Genomic DNA, 13,365 nt, shown 5'->3' with positions numbered 1-13,365 from the left:
CCCCCCCCGCAACGTCTGCCTCGATGCGGCTTCCCGAGTACGCCTCACTCGGATCACTCGATCAGGTGATGTGGAACTTGACGGTGACACTGCGGGAAAGCTTGACGCGTCGCTTGCACCGTGTGTTGAACCGCAGCCTCGGTCCCTGCTGTTCTGCCAACGCCGTTGCTGCTGTTGCCGGTCGGAGAAGGAGATGAGGAGGTTGAACGTGACAAGTCGTCATGATGATGAAACAGGAAATGCAATTCTAGACTCTTCCCTTTCCCGCAAGAGTCCATTCACAGGAAAACCCCGCTCATGTGTCTTCTCCTCTCCTGGTCGTAACGGTATAGAAATTATATGTAGTAGTATATAAGATAAAATAAGGAAGATATGTGTTACCATATGGAGAGGTTAGGGAGAGACAATGAAGAAGAAAGAAAAGAAGAAAATAAAATAAAAAACAAGAAGGAGAGAAATGGCAGAGAGAGAGAGAGTGAGAGTGAGAGAGAGAGATAGAGAGAGAGATAGAGAGAGAGTAGATAGTACAAGAGAGAGAGAGAGAGAGAGAGAAAACGCCTACTGGTATAGTAGTAAAGCCCCGAGACGACAAGAGAATCATCATGCCTTGTAGAGGATATCCAAGAATCCCCTGGCCAGATCGACGACGACACTCTTGTTCGGCAGAGAGCCGGCAACGCCATACAGAGCGGCCGAGTCGCCGACGGCCTTCCCCTTGGACCCCTTGCCCTCGGCGATGCGCACGCGCTCCTTCTCTCGCTCGTCCTCGACCACGGCCTCCAGGTCGGACACCAGCTTCTCCCACACCTTGGCGATGGGCAGCGTCACGGCCACGTGGATGGCCGGCGGGCTCTGGAGGGCGTTGAGGTGCCAGCCCTTGGCCGACATGCCGTCCGCGATGTCGTAGATGTCGAGGTTGCGCGCCGTGAAGGCGATGACGGACACGAGCGGCCTGCCCATGACCTCGAGCTCGGCCGACAGCGAGGGGCGTTCGCGGATGGCGTCGGCCACCTTCTTGGCCGACCCGACTATCTTGCCGCACGCGTCCACGTACCCGGCCTCGCCCACGGACACGAGGCTGGCCCAGCAGCCGGCGATCAGCGCGCCCGGGCGGGACCCGGCTATGCCGGGCGAGGCGTACACGCCGCCCGTCCAGTCCGCCGACACGAAGTACTGGTACGTCCGCAGCTCAGCCGTCCGGTACAGTACCGTCGAGTTGCCCTTGGGCGCGAAGCCGTACTTGTGCGTGTCGCAGCTGATGCTCGTCACGCCCCGGAGCCGAAAGTCGAACGGCTGCGTCTCGAAGCCCGCCCGCTCCAGGAACGGCACCAGGAACGACCCCAGGCAGCAGTCGACGTGCAGGCACACGTTGCGCCGCTGCGCCAGCCTCGACAGTCCCGCGATGTCGTCGATGATGCCGTGCGGGAAGTTGGGCGCAGACCCCACCAGGAGGACCGTGTTGCTGTTGATCAGTCGCGACACGGCCCGCACGTCGACCTGGTAGTCCGGCTCCGGGCACCGTACCAGGTGCACCTTGATGCCAAAGTACTCGCCTGCCTTTCTGAAGGCAGTGTGGCCGGTCTCGGGGAGGATCCTGCAAATATATATATATTTATATACATATATCCTGTCAGTCGAGTTGACAACGAACAAGCCGTCTTTGCCTAGCAGAGTCAAGAAGAAAGGTATAGAGAGTTGAGAGGAGAGAGGAAAAAAGGAAGAGGAAAGAAGACCCACATTTCGGGCTCCGTAATTCCACGCTCGACATATCCCCTCTGCCTGGCAGACAGACAGGCCATGAGGATACTCTCGGTCCCGCCGGACGTGGTGGTACCCGCAGCCCCGGCGGGCGCGTTGAACAGCCCCAGGACCATGCTGACGATCTCCGCCTCCATCTTGCGCACGCCGGGAAACACGTCCGGGTGTATGGGGTTGGCGACTGTGAACTTGCCAAACGCCTCGGTCTGGAGGGCCATCAGCTCCTTCTCACCGTGGTAGACGGCACCCGACACGAAGCCGTCCTCCCACCTGGTGTGGTCCATGTCGGCCAGGGCCTGCAGCTCGGCCCGGATGGCCTCGTCGCCGAGCGGGACGGCGGGCAGGGCGAGGTGCCTCGTCATCTCGGTCGGCACCAGCTTGTCCGACAGCTTGGACAGGGACTCGCGCACCTGCCTCTGCACCTTGCCGCGCACGCCGGGAGCCCGGAGGAAGTATCCGTATCCGATCCGTCGGAGGTTGGCGTACAGCTCCAGGATGGCGCCGATGATGCCTCGTCCCTTGAGCTTCCAGTATGCCCGTCGGGTCCAGCGGAGGACGAAGTAGACGAAGACGAGGTTTCGGAAACTATTCAGTACACTGAGAGGATGTGTTAGCTCTCTCTCTCTCTCTCGCGCGCGCGCACACACACACGCACACACACACACTCTTCCTTTTCTTTTCCTCCTCTTCCTCCTCCTCTTTCCAACTCTCTCTCTCTCTCTCTCTTACAGAGAAAGGGTTTGTAAGAGAAAGAATTGACTCCGTAGAGAGAGTCGGGGAGGGAAATTGGGCGCTCACAGATCCGGATTAATCATGTCAAGCGTCGGCCGGGCTGGCGTGCGCTTCTTGACAGACTCTAGACTCCCACGCAGGCTGGCGGGTATTCTCGAGCTGCCCGGCATGATAGGCGAAGATGGCAAGAGAAATAGTAACGAGGGAAGAGAAGAGAAGACGACGAAAGAGCGGCAACTTGTCTTGATAGTCCTTTGGTGGTTTGATACGATTCGTATGTCGTATGGGGAGGGGAAGAGCGAGTCGATCGCCGGGGGGGGGGGGGGGGGGGGGGGGGGGGGGGGGGGGGGGGGGGGGGGGGGGGGGGTGAGGACTTGGGTCATTCATCGTCATCGTCATCGTCGTTGCCCACATCCATGACCCTGTCGCTGACATTCTTGAGCGCTCGGGCACTTAGGGCTTTGACGAATCTCCATATCGCCATGAGAAAGGTGGCAGCGCCGATGAGGATGAAGACCCAGCTCATATTCTCGGCCCTGGCACGACCCGTGGCACCCGGACGCCTCCCGGAGCCTCCCAGGACGCCGCCGCCGCCCCGGTAGTAGAACCATTGAAACGGCGACATGGAGAGCATGGTCTTGAACAGGCCGACGAGCCCCAGCGAAAAGAAGCCCTTGGCAAAGTGCTCGGTCCAGGTATCGGGTTCTTCCGCCCTGTAGAGCGGCTCCTCCTGAGCCTCAGCATCGGTAATCACCTGCGCGACCGTGTCCGTCACGGTGCCCAGCGGGTCGTACCACAGGTCGAACAGCGGGTCGGCAATGTATCCGAGGACGAAGATGCCGACCACGAGCAGCATACAGGTCAGGGCCACCTGCGTGAGCTTGCTACTGAGCATCGACGCCCAGTGCAGACGAGCCATGCGATACGAGAACTTGCATGTGGGGCACTGCCAGTAGTTGCGCGTCGCTGTTGGGTTGGCCAGCCGCCACGCGTTGAGACACCCCTCGTGCACGTACTTTTGCGATCCCTTGCACTTGCATGGCGAAAGCAGACGTCCCAGCTCCGCGTCGTCCGACTCGTATACCGGTCGTGATGACGCCGACGAGATGCCCAGCGTCGTCGACGCGTCCGTCGGGAATTTAGGCTGCTCTACCTCGAGGCAGATGCGACACGATCGTGGGCCATAGTGCCGCCGCCTCTTGTTGTCCGGTTGTTGCCGCTGTTCAGGCCGCGCTTCCGCTGGCCGCTGTTCAGAAGTTCTGGCCGTTCGTTGACGGGGGAGGGAGGACCAGTCCCAACCTGTCGATGACGAGTCCATTATGACCTCAGAATACAGCACTGCTGTCAATCGTGTGCAGGGCCAGGCGTCCGGACGTAAACTCGGTCGGCGAGGGGGTGTGGAAGGAGGATTATAGTATAGCATAGAATGGCTGGCGGTGCCAGACAGATTTTCAAAAATCAAGCAGATGAATAAAAAAAATTCAAACGTGGGATGAAGGCCCAGCACAACGGCCAACAAGATCGTTGGACATGGTCAACGAGACGATGTCTTCAAGTGGTAAAACTTCGAAAAGAAAAGAAAGGCCTCCTAGTTCGGCATCAGCAGAACCTGGGGACGGTTCTAATCCATAGAAGGTCACCGAAGGTGCCGGCGGTGCCTGACGGAAAGACCAGACAGACCCCTCAGAGAAACTCCGCCCCGTACGTAGGCAAATCCGCATGTCCATAAGAAGTGGCTGGGGTCCAGTGTGTGCGTTGTAATGCTGCTGGTGCCTCCGGATAAATTTCTACGGTTAAACTATTCGCCGAAACACACCTCCAAGGTTCCGCCCGCCTTGAGACGCGGCAGCTTCACTGCCTGGTGCTGCTTGGTGCTGCGTGCTGCTAGCTGCCCACCGGCCAGACCACCACAGCTGCTTGACCCCCGCCAGTCACCACCCCCCCCCCCCCCCCCCCTTCGACATCCAGAAACTATTCCACCGACGAAACACTTGATCGGAACCCTCCAACTTACCAAGTTGCTGCCAAAACATCAGCCATGGCAGACCGCTACTCCTTCTCCCTCACAACTTTCTCGCCCAGGTATGCCGTCGAAGCCGCTCCAGCTCTCCCTCTTTCCCCTCCTCATGACAGCATCGACGATGGCTAACCTGATGATGTAGCGGCAAGCTGGTGCAGATTGGTGCGGCTCCAACTCCCTGCCCCCGCGGCAAGTCTTCTTTTTGCTGTCTTAGCTGACCCATTGTACAGAGTATGCTCTGAATGCTGTTAACCAGGGCATCACTGCTCTCGGAATCAAAGGTACGCCAGCCCGCTCTCTTTCTCTCTCGTTGCCCTGCTGCTGCTGCTGCTGCTGCCGGGCCACCGCCCTCGGACGGATCTGGGACTGACTTCGCCCGGCCACAGCCACCAACGGCATCGTCCTCGCCACCGAGAAGAAGTCGTCGTCGCCGCTTGCCGACCAGAGCTCGCTCGCCAAGATCAGCAACATCACCCCCAACATTGGCATGGTCTACTCGGGCATGGGCCCCGACTACCGCGTGCTAGTCGACCGCGCACGCAAGGTTTCGCACACGGGATACAAGCGCATCTACAACGAGTACCCGCCGACCCGTATACTGGTCCAGGACGTCGCCCGCGTCATGCAGGAGGCCACCCAGTCGGCCGGTGTCCGCCCCTACGGTGTCAGCCTCCTCGTCGCCGGATGGGACGAGGGCATCGAGCCCACCACCGAGTCCGAGGTTCAGGACGATATGGACGACGATGACGACGATGCCGAAAAGAAGAAGAAGACGACTAAGACGGGCGGCGTCCACAAGGGCGGTCCCATGCTGTACCAGGTTGACCCCTCGGGCAGCTACTACCCTTGGAAGGCCACGGCCATTGGCAAGAGCGCGACCAAGGCCAAGACATTCCTCGAGAAGAGATACTCGGAGGAGCTGGAGCTAGAGGACGCCATCCACATTGCTCTTCTCACGCTCAAGGACAACATCGAGGGCGAGATGAACGGGGACTCTATCGAGATTGGTATGGCGATAACCCTCCTCCCTGCGCTAATACGCAAGAGAAATGATGATTACTGACCAAATTACCCAACAGGCATCGTCGGTGAGCCGGCAGAACACCTGCTGGGGGTCGATGGGGTCGAGGGTGCCCAAGGACCGCGGTTCAGGAAGCTGACCCCGCAGGAGATTGAGGATTACCTGACGAGTCTATGAGTATCATGCGCTTAGTTCTGTCAAGGGGTGCAAACGGCATCGGGGGAGGGCAACCAAGAAAAATACAGAGATGTAAAAATAGATTGAGGGGTCACGCGAGCTCCTGAAAAAAAAATTACAGGAGCATACCCATCACCACAACTCTATGATCTCACCTGCCAGTGCTACTACCCATCACCTGCCACCAGGATAAACGATGTTCTCACCCCAGCAGCAACCCGCACCGGTCGCTCACCCGGCTCGAGCTGCAAATTCACCTTTGTCCACTCCGAAGCCCTCTCTGTGAACGGCATCCCCAGCCCGAGCTGGCCATTCTCGTTTCCGCCAATGACGTAGACGTCCCCCTCGGCGGTCAGGGCAATAGCGTGCGACTCACCCAGTGCCACGTCCTGGACGTCGCAATCGTCACCAACACCGACGTAGTTGGGGACGCCGCTGAGCCCCCCGATGGCCTGCTGCCGACGATGCGTCGTCCCCGGAGATGGCATCCCCCACGCGTACAGGCCGCCCGACACGGTTAGCGCGGCACTCGTGTACCCGCCCGCTGCTACGCGACTGATGGGCTCCCCCAGATCGCTCAGATCCGTCACGATACACGGGGCATCTGCAGGACTGACAGCGTGGGTAAGAGAAGAAGGAGTAGACATTGTAAGCACAGAGCCGGGACTGGCCGGGTCATAATGTCTAGCTGTCTTACCTATCCGCTGCCACCTCCCGTCCGAGACAGTCTGGGAACCGGCCGTCTCCCATGGTGGCTACCCTGCCATCCTCGTGGAGGATAACCCATCCTGCGTCCCAGGCGGCCATCTGCCTCACGGGACTGGGACAGACGAACCGGGATTGCTGATGCGAGGCGTCGTCTGGCGAGGGACACTTGCGTATGTGAAGGGTGTCGCCCCGATCGATGGCGAGGGTCTCACCCAGGGCGTTCTCGACTTCGTCCAGGGAGACGCGAAGCTGCTGGTCGTCATGGGGGTAGCCGGTACCTGCTCTGCGAAGCTCGGTGCCTTGGGGGACTGTGCATATCATGCGTGACGATGTCAGTGCCATGGTTTTTGTGTAGGGATGGATAGCATTTCAGACCTATGGTGTACGTTAGCTTGCTTGTTGGGACGTCTAGGTTTCCGCCCTCGAGGACCTTGCGGAATGTAAAGATGTCCTCGGCTTCGTCTTCCGGACTCGATGAACGTCGTCCCAGCGAGAGCTGGGACCAGGCGTTGAAGCCCGTGGCGAAGAGCTTCGAGTTCATGGATAGGGGCGGGGGGAGGAGGAGGGGGAGCGGGGTCACTTTGACATGGTGGATTTCGAGGTACGGTTGACACGTATTTTATGTCTTCGCTAGGATGTTGGGCTAAGTCCGTTCGATGTTACGATGCTTAGGATGTTGAGATCTCAGTTGACGGGAGTGACGCTGGTGTACATGTAGTGTGATCGTCTGCTTGTTTGTTATTATTACCTGTTTGGGTAGAGTTTTGATTGGGTTGATCCTTCAATCTAGCATTGGTGACGCAACTTGGAACTCTCCGTCAATACACGTACCTGCCAGCACTACCAGTAACATATTGAGTATTGACACTGTAAAACTTCATATCGTCGGCTAGTCAAAGATGAATCATTCCACTTCGATAGAGAAACCGTGTTACACTTATGAGAGGAGAGACGGATGAGAGGTTCAGTGATGTTTTGTGTGTATCTTCTTTACCCTAAATGGTTCAAGTCCGCGTCCTAGATGCAGGGTAGTGGATAGCAAGTGTCACGTTCTTTGGTTATGGGAGGCATCGCCTTGGTGTGTGTGTCTCTGTCCCAGGTCTCTTTAGGAGACCTCGGTTGGGTAACAGGTATTATTGATATTATTTAGGAAATCCCTAACCCGCAGCTATGCGTTCTTCTATAGAGGGAGGGGTGTGGTACTGGTATATTATCCCTCTTACGTCCTACTTCGTGACAGCAAGGTTGCAAGGTGTAATATCAGTAGAACCTCGTACGGAGTATTAATCCGAAGTCAGCATCTACTCTACATCTACTCGTACAGAGTAATATCACATGTGCTAGTTTTGTAGAGTAGCAGTATTGGCACGAGAGCTGCTACTGTTGTTGGTATGTTGCAGAGTGCTATTTCGACGGAGCTGTATGCTGAGATTATCGTAACTGCAGGTGCGTACTTGCACGCTTGACGGTTTCGCCAAGTTGACGATTCCATCGTGCGCGGGCAGGTAGCACCTTTTTCCTTGTCAAGCTCGCAAAAAACTGCCCGGTGGACGACAGTCATCTAGCAGCAGCTGAGTGCGGTTTCACTGTTGGGGTTTGCTCCTATCATTTTTCATTCATATTTGCCCCGAATCACGGCGCACAGTGTTGGTGAGGGGCAGACGATTTGGCAAACAATCGAACAGTCCATATGCCGTCAGCTGCCCCTGCTTGCTGCCGTTTCCGATCATTCGTCACACTCTTAAGCAGGTTGTGGTTTCCACCGAGAGGGGTTTTAGCATCGCGTTTCCCTCACCTCGCCTCAAACCTTCGGAGCGGGCATCTGTCAGATACCTTCTCTCTTCTCTCTATAACAAACCGTCTGTTCATCAGCTTTTCCCTGATCTCGAAACGCTGCCCGTCTTCATCCCGTCTCCCTCCCGTCAGCATGCCTAGCTGGGAACCTGATTCTGCGTCAGACGATGACTCTGGTACCCCCGAAGACCAGCCTCACCTCAGTCTTGGAGATGAAGCAGAGCTGGAGTCCTTTTCGGAGCCATCCGTCAATGTCATCCAACTGCCCGAAGAACCCGACCGATCCCAGGATGAGGGCCGCATGATAGATGCGAGGGCTTACCAGCGCGAGATGTTTGAGGAGAGCCTCAAGTATAACGCCATTGTTGTCATGCCCACGGGAAGCGGCAAGACGCAAGTGTACGTCACAGATAACGATAGGAGAGGAGAGGAGAGGACTGTTGCTCACAGAAAAAAATCCCTAATAGTGCCTTGCTTCGGATCGCGCATGAGCTCGAGCATGGACCCCACAACAAGATCGTGTGGCTCAACGCTCCTACTATTCTTCTCTGTGCGCAGCACCTAGACTCCATCAAGGACCAGATGCCCTCGGTTCCGGCAAGGCTGCTGACAGGCAACGAGAATGTCGACAGCTGGTCACCGCCTACGTGGACAGCCATCCTTGAGAAGACGCGCATCATCGTCTCTACGCCCAAGGTCCTCCACGACGCTCTCTGCCATGCTTTTGTCAAGATGGACATGCTGTCCCTCATCGTCTTCGACGAGGCCCACAACTGCGTCGGCAGGGCGGCTGGCAACAAGGTCATGGAGGAATTCTACCACACCAGCATGTACGTTGACGGCTCCACCCTGCCTTCCATCCTAGGCTTGACAGCGAGCCCTGCCATGTCATCCAAGGGGGAGGAGATGAAGAGGCTGGAGAGGATGCTTGATTCCCGATGCATCACCCCGAACCTTCACCGCCAAGAGCTTCTCAAGTATGTGATGAAGCCTCAGATACAGCGTGTCGACTATGCGATACCGCGGTACCCCGAACCTTCGCCCGCAATGAGCTCTCTTCGCCAAGTATACCGCGACCTCGACCTGCGGGAAGATCCTTGGATCAAATATCTGGTCGCCAACTTGACCGACAAGAACAGAGATCTTCTATCCAAGGCCGTCGAGTCGAACAAGACCTTTTCTCAGGACCAGATGAAGGGGTTCTGCAGGGTGTCACTTCACATAGCCGAGGAGCTTGGTCTCTGGGCTGCGGAGCGGTATATCTGGCGAGTCGTCACCGAATTCACCAGCCGTCCTGACGCAGACAAGACGTGGATCAGCGGAGAGAAGGAGTACCTGGCAACTAACCTGCTCAAAGTCACGGTCTCCCAGCCACCAGCTGAACCGTCGGATATGACCGACAAGGCGAGGCTGCTCATCGACCAGCTAATGTCACCGCCCGAGTCCCCGAGGTGCATTATATTTGCCCGGGAACGTGCCACGGTAAGCATGCTATATGAGATGCTCACTTCCTGCCCCGAGGTGGCGGACAGATATCGCATAGGCGCCATCGTCGGCACGTCGAATCACAGCAGCAAGAACCGCCACCTGTACGAGCTCTCGAGCAACGTCACGGACCTCTCGGTGCTCCAGAAGTTCCGCACCGGAAAGCTCAATCTCGTCATCGCTACCAGTGTCCTCGAGGAGGGCATCGACGTGCCCGCCTGCAACCTCGTCATCTGCTTTGACAGGATAACGTCCTTCAAGGCATTCATACAGCGGCGAGGGCGGGCACGCATGCGAGAGTCGAGACTCGTCCTCTTCTGGAGTGATCGCCAGCAGGCTGGACAGTGGGAGGCTATGGAGAGCCATATCCAAAGCGTGTACGAAGATAGCGAGCGAGAGTGGCAGAAGCTGGAGTATATGGAGCAGGGCAACGACGAAGACAAGACATTTTTCCAGGTCAGGTCTACCGGAGCCAGGCTTGGCATCGATGATGCGAAGCAACACCTCGAGCATTTCTGCCGGACGTTAGCGCCTGGCGAGTTTGTTGACGGGAGGCCGGATTACATTATCGAGCAAGACAGCTCCAGCGGCCCGGCCTTGAGCGCGACGGTGGTGCTGCCGTCATTCGTTCCCGCGGCCGTGCGACGAGCTACCAGCCGTACCCTGCATGCGACCGAGAAGAGCGCCACAAAGGATGCCGCCCTGCAGGCCTACATTGCCCTCTACCGGGCGGGCCTTCTGAACGATAACCTGCTGCCGTTCCAGCAGAATCAGGAAATGCCGGGATCTGAGACCCGGGATCCTACTGCCCGCGTCGACGGTCGCTTCAGCCCATGGGAGGAGGTTGCCCGAGCATGGAATGATGACGAGGCGAGATGGGCGTACACATATACCTGCATAGACGAGAGGGGCCAGCCGGTGGGCGATCACGACGTCATACTTCCTGCTCAGATCAACCACCTGCAACCGCTGAAGGTGTACATTGACAGCGAGGTAGTCTGGGAGCTCCGTCCGAGCCAAGGACGCCTGGTTCCTGCACGAGAGGCGGATGCGATGCCGGACCATACCTCTGCACTGCTGGAGTCACACTTTGGTCATCGCTACAAGGTCCTCAACAGGAGACACGTCATCCAGACGGTCATCCGAGGTGCCGACCTGTCAGTGGGCGACATTGCGTCGCTCAGCTTCGAAGCTGAACCGCAGCTGGCCACAGAATTCGGCCATCTCATCCGAGACAGGACCGGAGCCCCGTTTGTCTACCGAGGCAGCCTCCCGTCCAAGCCCGAGATCGGATTGGTCAAACGTGCGTTTTTCGACTACGAAGATGCGCCGCACCACGTTCCGTACCTGGTCCTCGAGAGATGCAGTCGGCGCAGCGACTTCCTGCACCCGCTGAGTACGGGCTCCGGCCATGTGCAGAAGAGCAAGAGGCCATATGGATCAGTCTATCCCGCGCCCTGGGCAAGGGTCGACGCTGTTCCCCTGTCCAAGGTCAGATTCGGTATGCTGATCCCCTCAGTCATGCACGAGATGGAGGTGATGCTGGTGGCCAAGACCCTGTCCGAGACGCTCCTCAAGCCGTTGGGCATGACCGACCACGCGCTCGTGCGGGAGGCCATCAGTGCCCCGAGCGCTTGCGAGCCGGTCAACTACGAACAGCTCGAATACCTGGGTGACTCCATCCTCAAGTACTGCACCTGCATCATGGGCACAGCCACGTACCTGCACTGGCCGGAGAGCTACCTGTCCATCTTCAAGAGTCAAGTGGTGTCCAACGCACGACTGGCCCGCGCCTGCGTCGAGACCGGACTGTCAAGATACGTCATCACCAAGCCCTTTACGGGAAACAAGTGGCGGCCGCTCTACCTAGACGACGTGTCCCGGGAACCTGCGGGGAGCCGGGAACTGTCCACCAAGACCTTGGCCGACGTTGTGGAGGCGCTCATCGGGGCGGCGTACGAGAAGGGCGGACTCGACAAGGCTAGCCGCTGCATCGCCCTCTTCATCGACGACCAGGACTGGACCAAGGTGCCGATAGCGCGGCAGATCCTGTTTGACCACCAGCCGAACAGCACGATGAACCCGGAGGTGCTGGCGCCCGTCGAGGAGATAATAGGCTATCGGTTCCAGAAGAAGCAGCTCCTCGCCGATGCACTGACGCACAGCTCATGCATGCTGACGCAGAAGGAGCAAAAGACGATGGAGCGCCTCGAGTTCATAGGCGACGCCATCCTCGACTGGCTAGTCGTCGCGCACGTGTGGGCAGACGGACCAGCCGCGCGACGGACGTACTACCAGATGCACCTGATCAAGATGGCCCTCGTCGCGGGCGATTTCCTCGGCTTCATATGCCTGGAAAACGGACGGTACAGGGAAGACGTGACAGTGTCGGAAGACGGGCAGACGGCAGAGCCGACGTCGAAGTTCGAGCCCCTGTGGTCCTTTATGCGGCACGGCTCGCCCGCCCTGGCGCTGGAGCAGAAGGCCGGGTCGGCACGCCATCTCGAGCTGCGCGGCCAGATCCGTGCGGCCATGGACGAAGGCACGCACCACCCGTGGGCGCTGCTGTCCCGGATCCGCGCGCGCAAGTTCTTCTCGGACCTGATCGAGGCGCTCATCGGCGCCGTATGGGTCGACTCGGGCTCGCTGGAGACGTGCAAGGCCATGATCGACCGGCTGGGGATCCTGCCCTACCTCGACCGCGTGCTGCGCGACGGCGTCAACGTACAGCATCCTAAGGAGATGCTGGGCCAGTACGCCGGCAGGAAGAAGGTCCGATACGAGATTGAGGAGCACCTGGTCGGTTCCGGGGAGGACAGGCATGGGCGGTGGACGTGCAGGATCCACGTGGGCGACCGGCTGGTCGTGGAGGTTGGTGACGGTGTCAGCAAGGAGGAGGTGATGACGCGGGCCGCCACGGAGGCAGCCTGGGTATTGAAGGGCGAGAGCGGATGACGATAGATGGCAATGGTAATGATGCTCATGACGACTACGATGCAGGTAACTGTCGTTTTTCTTCTTTGCTCCCTGTCATTCATCTGCACTATACGTAAACATGTAGATTTGCTTCTGATATTTCATCCGCCGGTGCTGCGGCGGCGAATCTCGTCCAGGAGCACGTCGACAGCCCACTTCAACGTATCGCCCATATCCTGGTTCACATCCCCCCTCTGGCCTGGAACCCGGATGCCGCTGTCCCGGAGGACGGCATGGTCAAACTCGCCCTCGACATCGCCTCCCCTGAACATCCAGGCGTGCTCCTCGACGTAATTCGGCCAGACGATCTCGTCCACGTACCCGGGCGGATCCTCCCAGAACCCCTCGATGGTGACGTACCCGTCCCTAGCCTCGCGTCTGGCCTTGGCCCTGGCGTAGGTGGTGCGTAGGAAGAGCTTGACGTCCAGGTGCGGCTGGAGGGGGGCCATGGACTCGGGGAAGAGGAGGAAGCCGTCTAGGATGCAGAAGCTCAGGCGGGTCCCGAGTGGCTGACCGGGTATCGAGGCTAGGGAGTCCTCGACCTCGGTCCTCAGAGCGGCGATGGTCTCCTGCGGGACGGGGCATCTTCCTGTGGAATTCCGATCTTCTTTCGATTCAAGCGAGGGCTGACATCAAACCACTCAGCGACATGGTTGATATATTCGGGTTCTTTTACATCCCAGGGGAGAAGGGG

At 58.3% G+C, this 13,365-nt stretch overlaps 5 protein-coding genes across 5 annotated transcripts in view; 2 read left to right on the top strand and 3 right to left on the bottom strand.

Annotated features, from left to right (window-relative positions):
• Positions 1-600: 600 nt before the first annotated feature.
• Positions 601-3,808, bottom strand: GMORB2_7562 (sphinganine-1-phosphate aldolase; the record flags this gene model as incomplete). The annotated part of the gene is made up of 3 exons (XM_035469527.1): positions 601-1,594; positions 1,738-2,282; positions 2,903-3,808. 3 exons carry the CDS (start codon positions 3,806-3,808, stop codon positions 601-603), a joined length of 2,445 nt encoding a protein of 814 aa, XP_035320621.1.
• A 720-nt stretch (positions 3,809-4,528) lies between these two features.
• GMORB2_7561 (20S proteasome subunit alpha 2) lies at positions 4,529-5,708 on the top strand (the record flags this gene model as incomplete). The annotated part of the gene is made up of 5 exons (XM_035469526.1): positions 4,529-4,572; positions 4,653-4,672; positions 4,741-4,791; positions 4,897-5,517; positions 5,590-5,708. 5 exons carry the CDS (start codon positions 4,529-4,531, stop codon positions 5,706-5,708), a joined length of 855 nt encoding a protein of 284 aa, XP_035320620.1.
• Positions 5,709-5,875: 167 nt separating this feature from the next.
• GMORB2_7560 (Alpha-tubulin suppressor) lies at positions 5,876-6,957 on the bottom strand (the record flags this gene model as incomplete). The annotated part of the gene is made up of 3 exons (XM_035469525.1): positions 5,876-6,320; positions 6,406-6,724; positions 6,792-6,957. The coding sequence occupies 3 exons, from the start codon at positions 6,955-6,957 to the stop codon at positions 5,876-5,878; spliced, it is 930 nt and encodes a 309-aa protein (XP_035320619.1).
• A 1,386-nt stretch (positions 6,958-8,343) lies between these two features.
• GMORB2_7559 (ERCC4-related helicase) lies at positions 8,344-12,650 on the top strand (the record flags this gene model as incomplete). Its single annotated transcript, XM_035469524.1, has 2 exons — positions 8,344-8,609; positions 8,678-12,650. The coding sequence occupies 2 exons, from the start codon at positions 8,344-8,346 to the stop codon at positions 12,648-12,650; spliced, it is 4,239 nt and encodes a 1,412-aa protein (XP_035320618.1).
• Positions 12,651-12,772: 122 nt separating this feature from the next.
• Positions 12,773-13,365, bottom strand: part of GMORB2_7558 (nicotinamide/nicotinate riboside kinase) — a gene marked incomplete at both ends in the record, with an annotated part of 1,081 nt that continues 488 nt past the window's right edge. Inside the window, one exon of the mRNA XM_035469523.1 lies at positions 12,773-13,256. Within this exon, the coding sequence (XP_035320617.1) occupies positions 12,773-13,256 (484 nt within the window). The remainder of the gene's footprint in view (positions 13,257-13,365) is intronic.

Source organism: Geosmithia morbida (assembly GCF_012550715.1).
Source record: "Geosmithia morbida isolate 1262 chromosome Unknown scaffold_9, whole genome shotgun sequence".
Classification (NCBI taxonomy): Eukaryota; Fungi; Ascomycota; class Sordariomycetes; order Hypocreales; family Bionectriaceae; genus Geosmithia; species Geosmithia morbida.
Note: the sequence above shows the minus strand (reverse complement) of the source record. Positions and strands in the feature narration are given on the sequence as shown.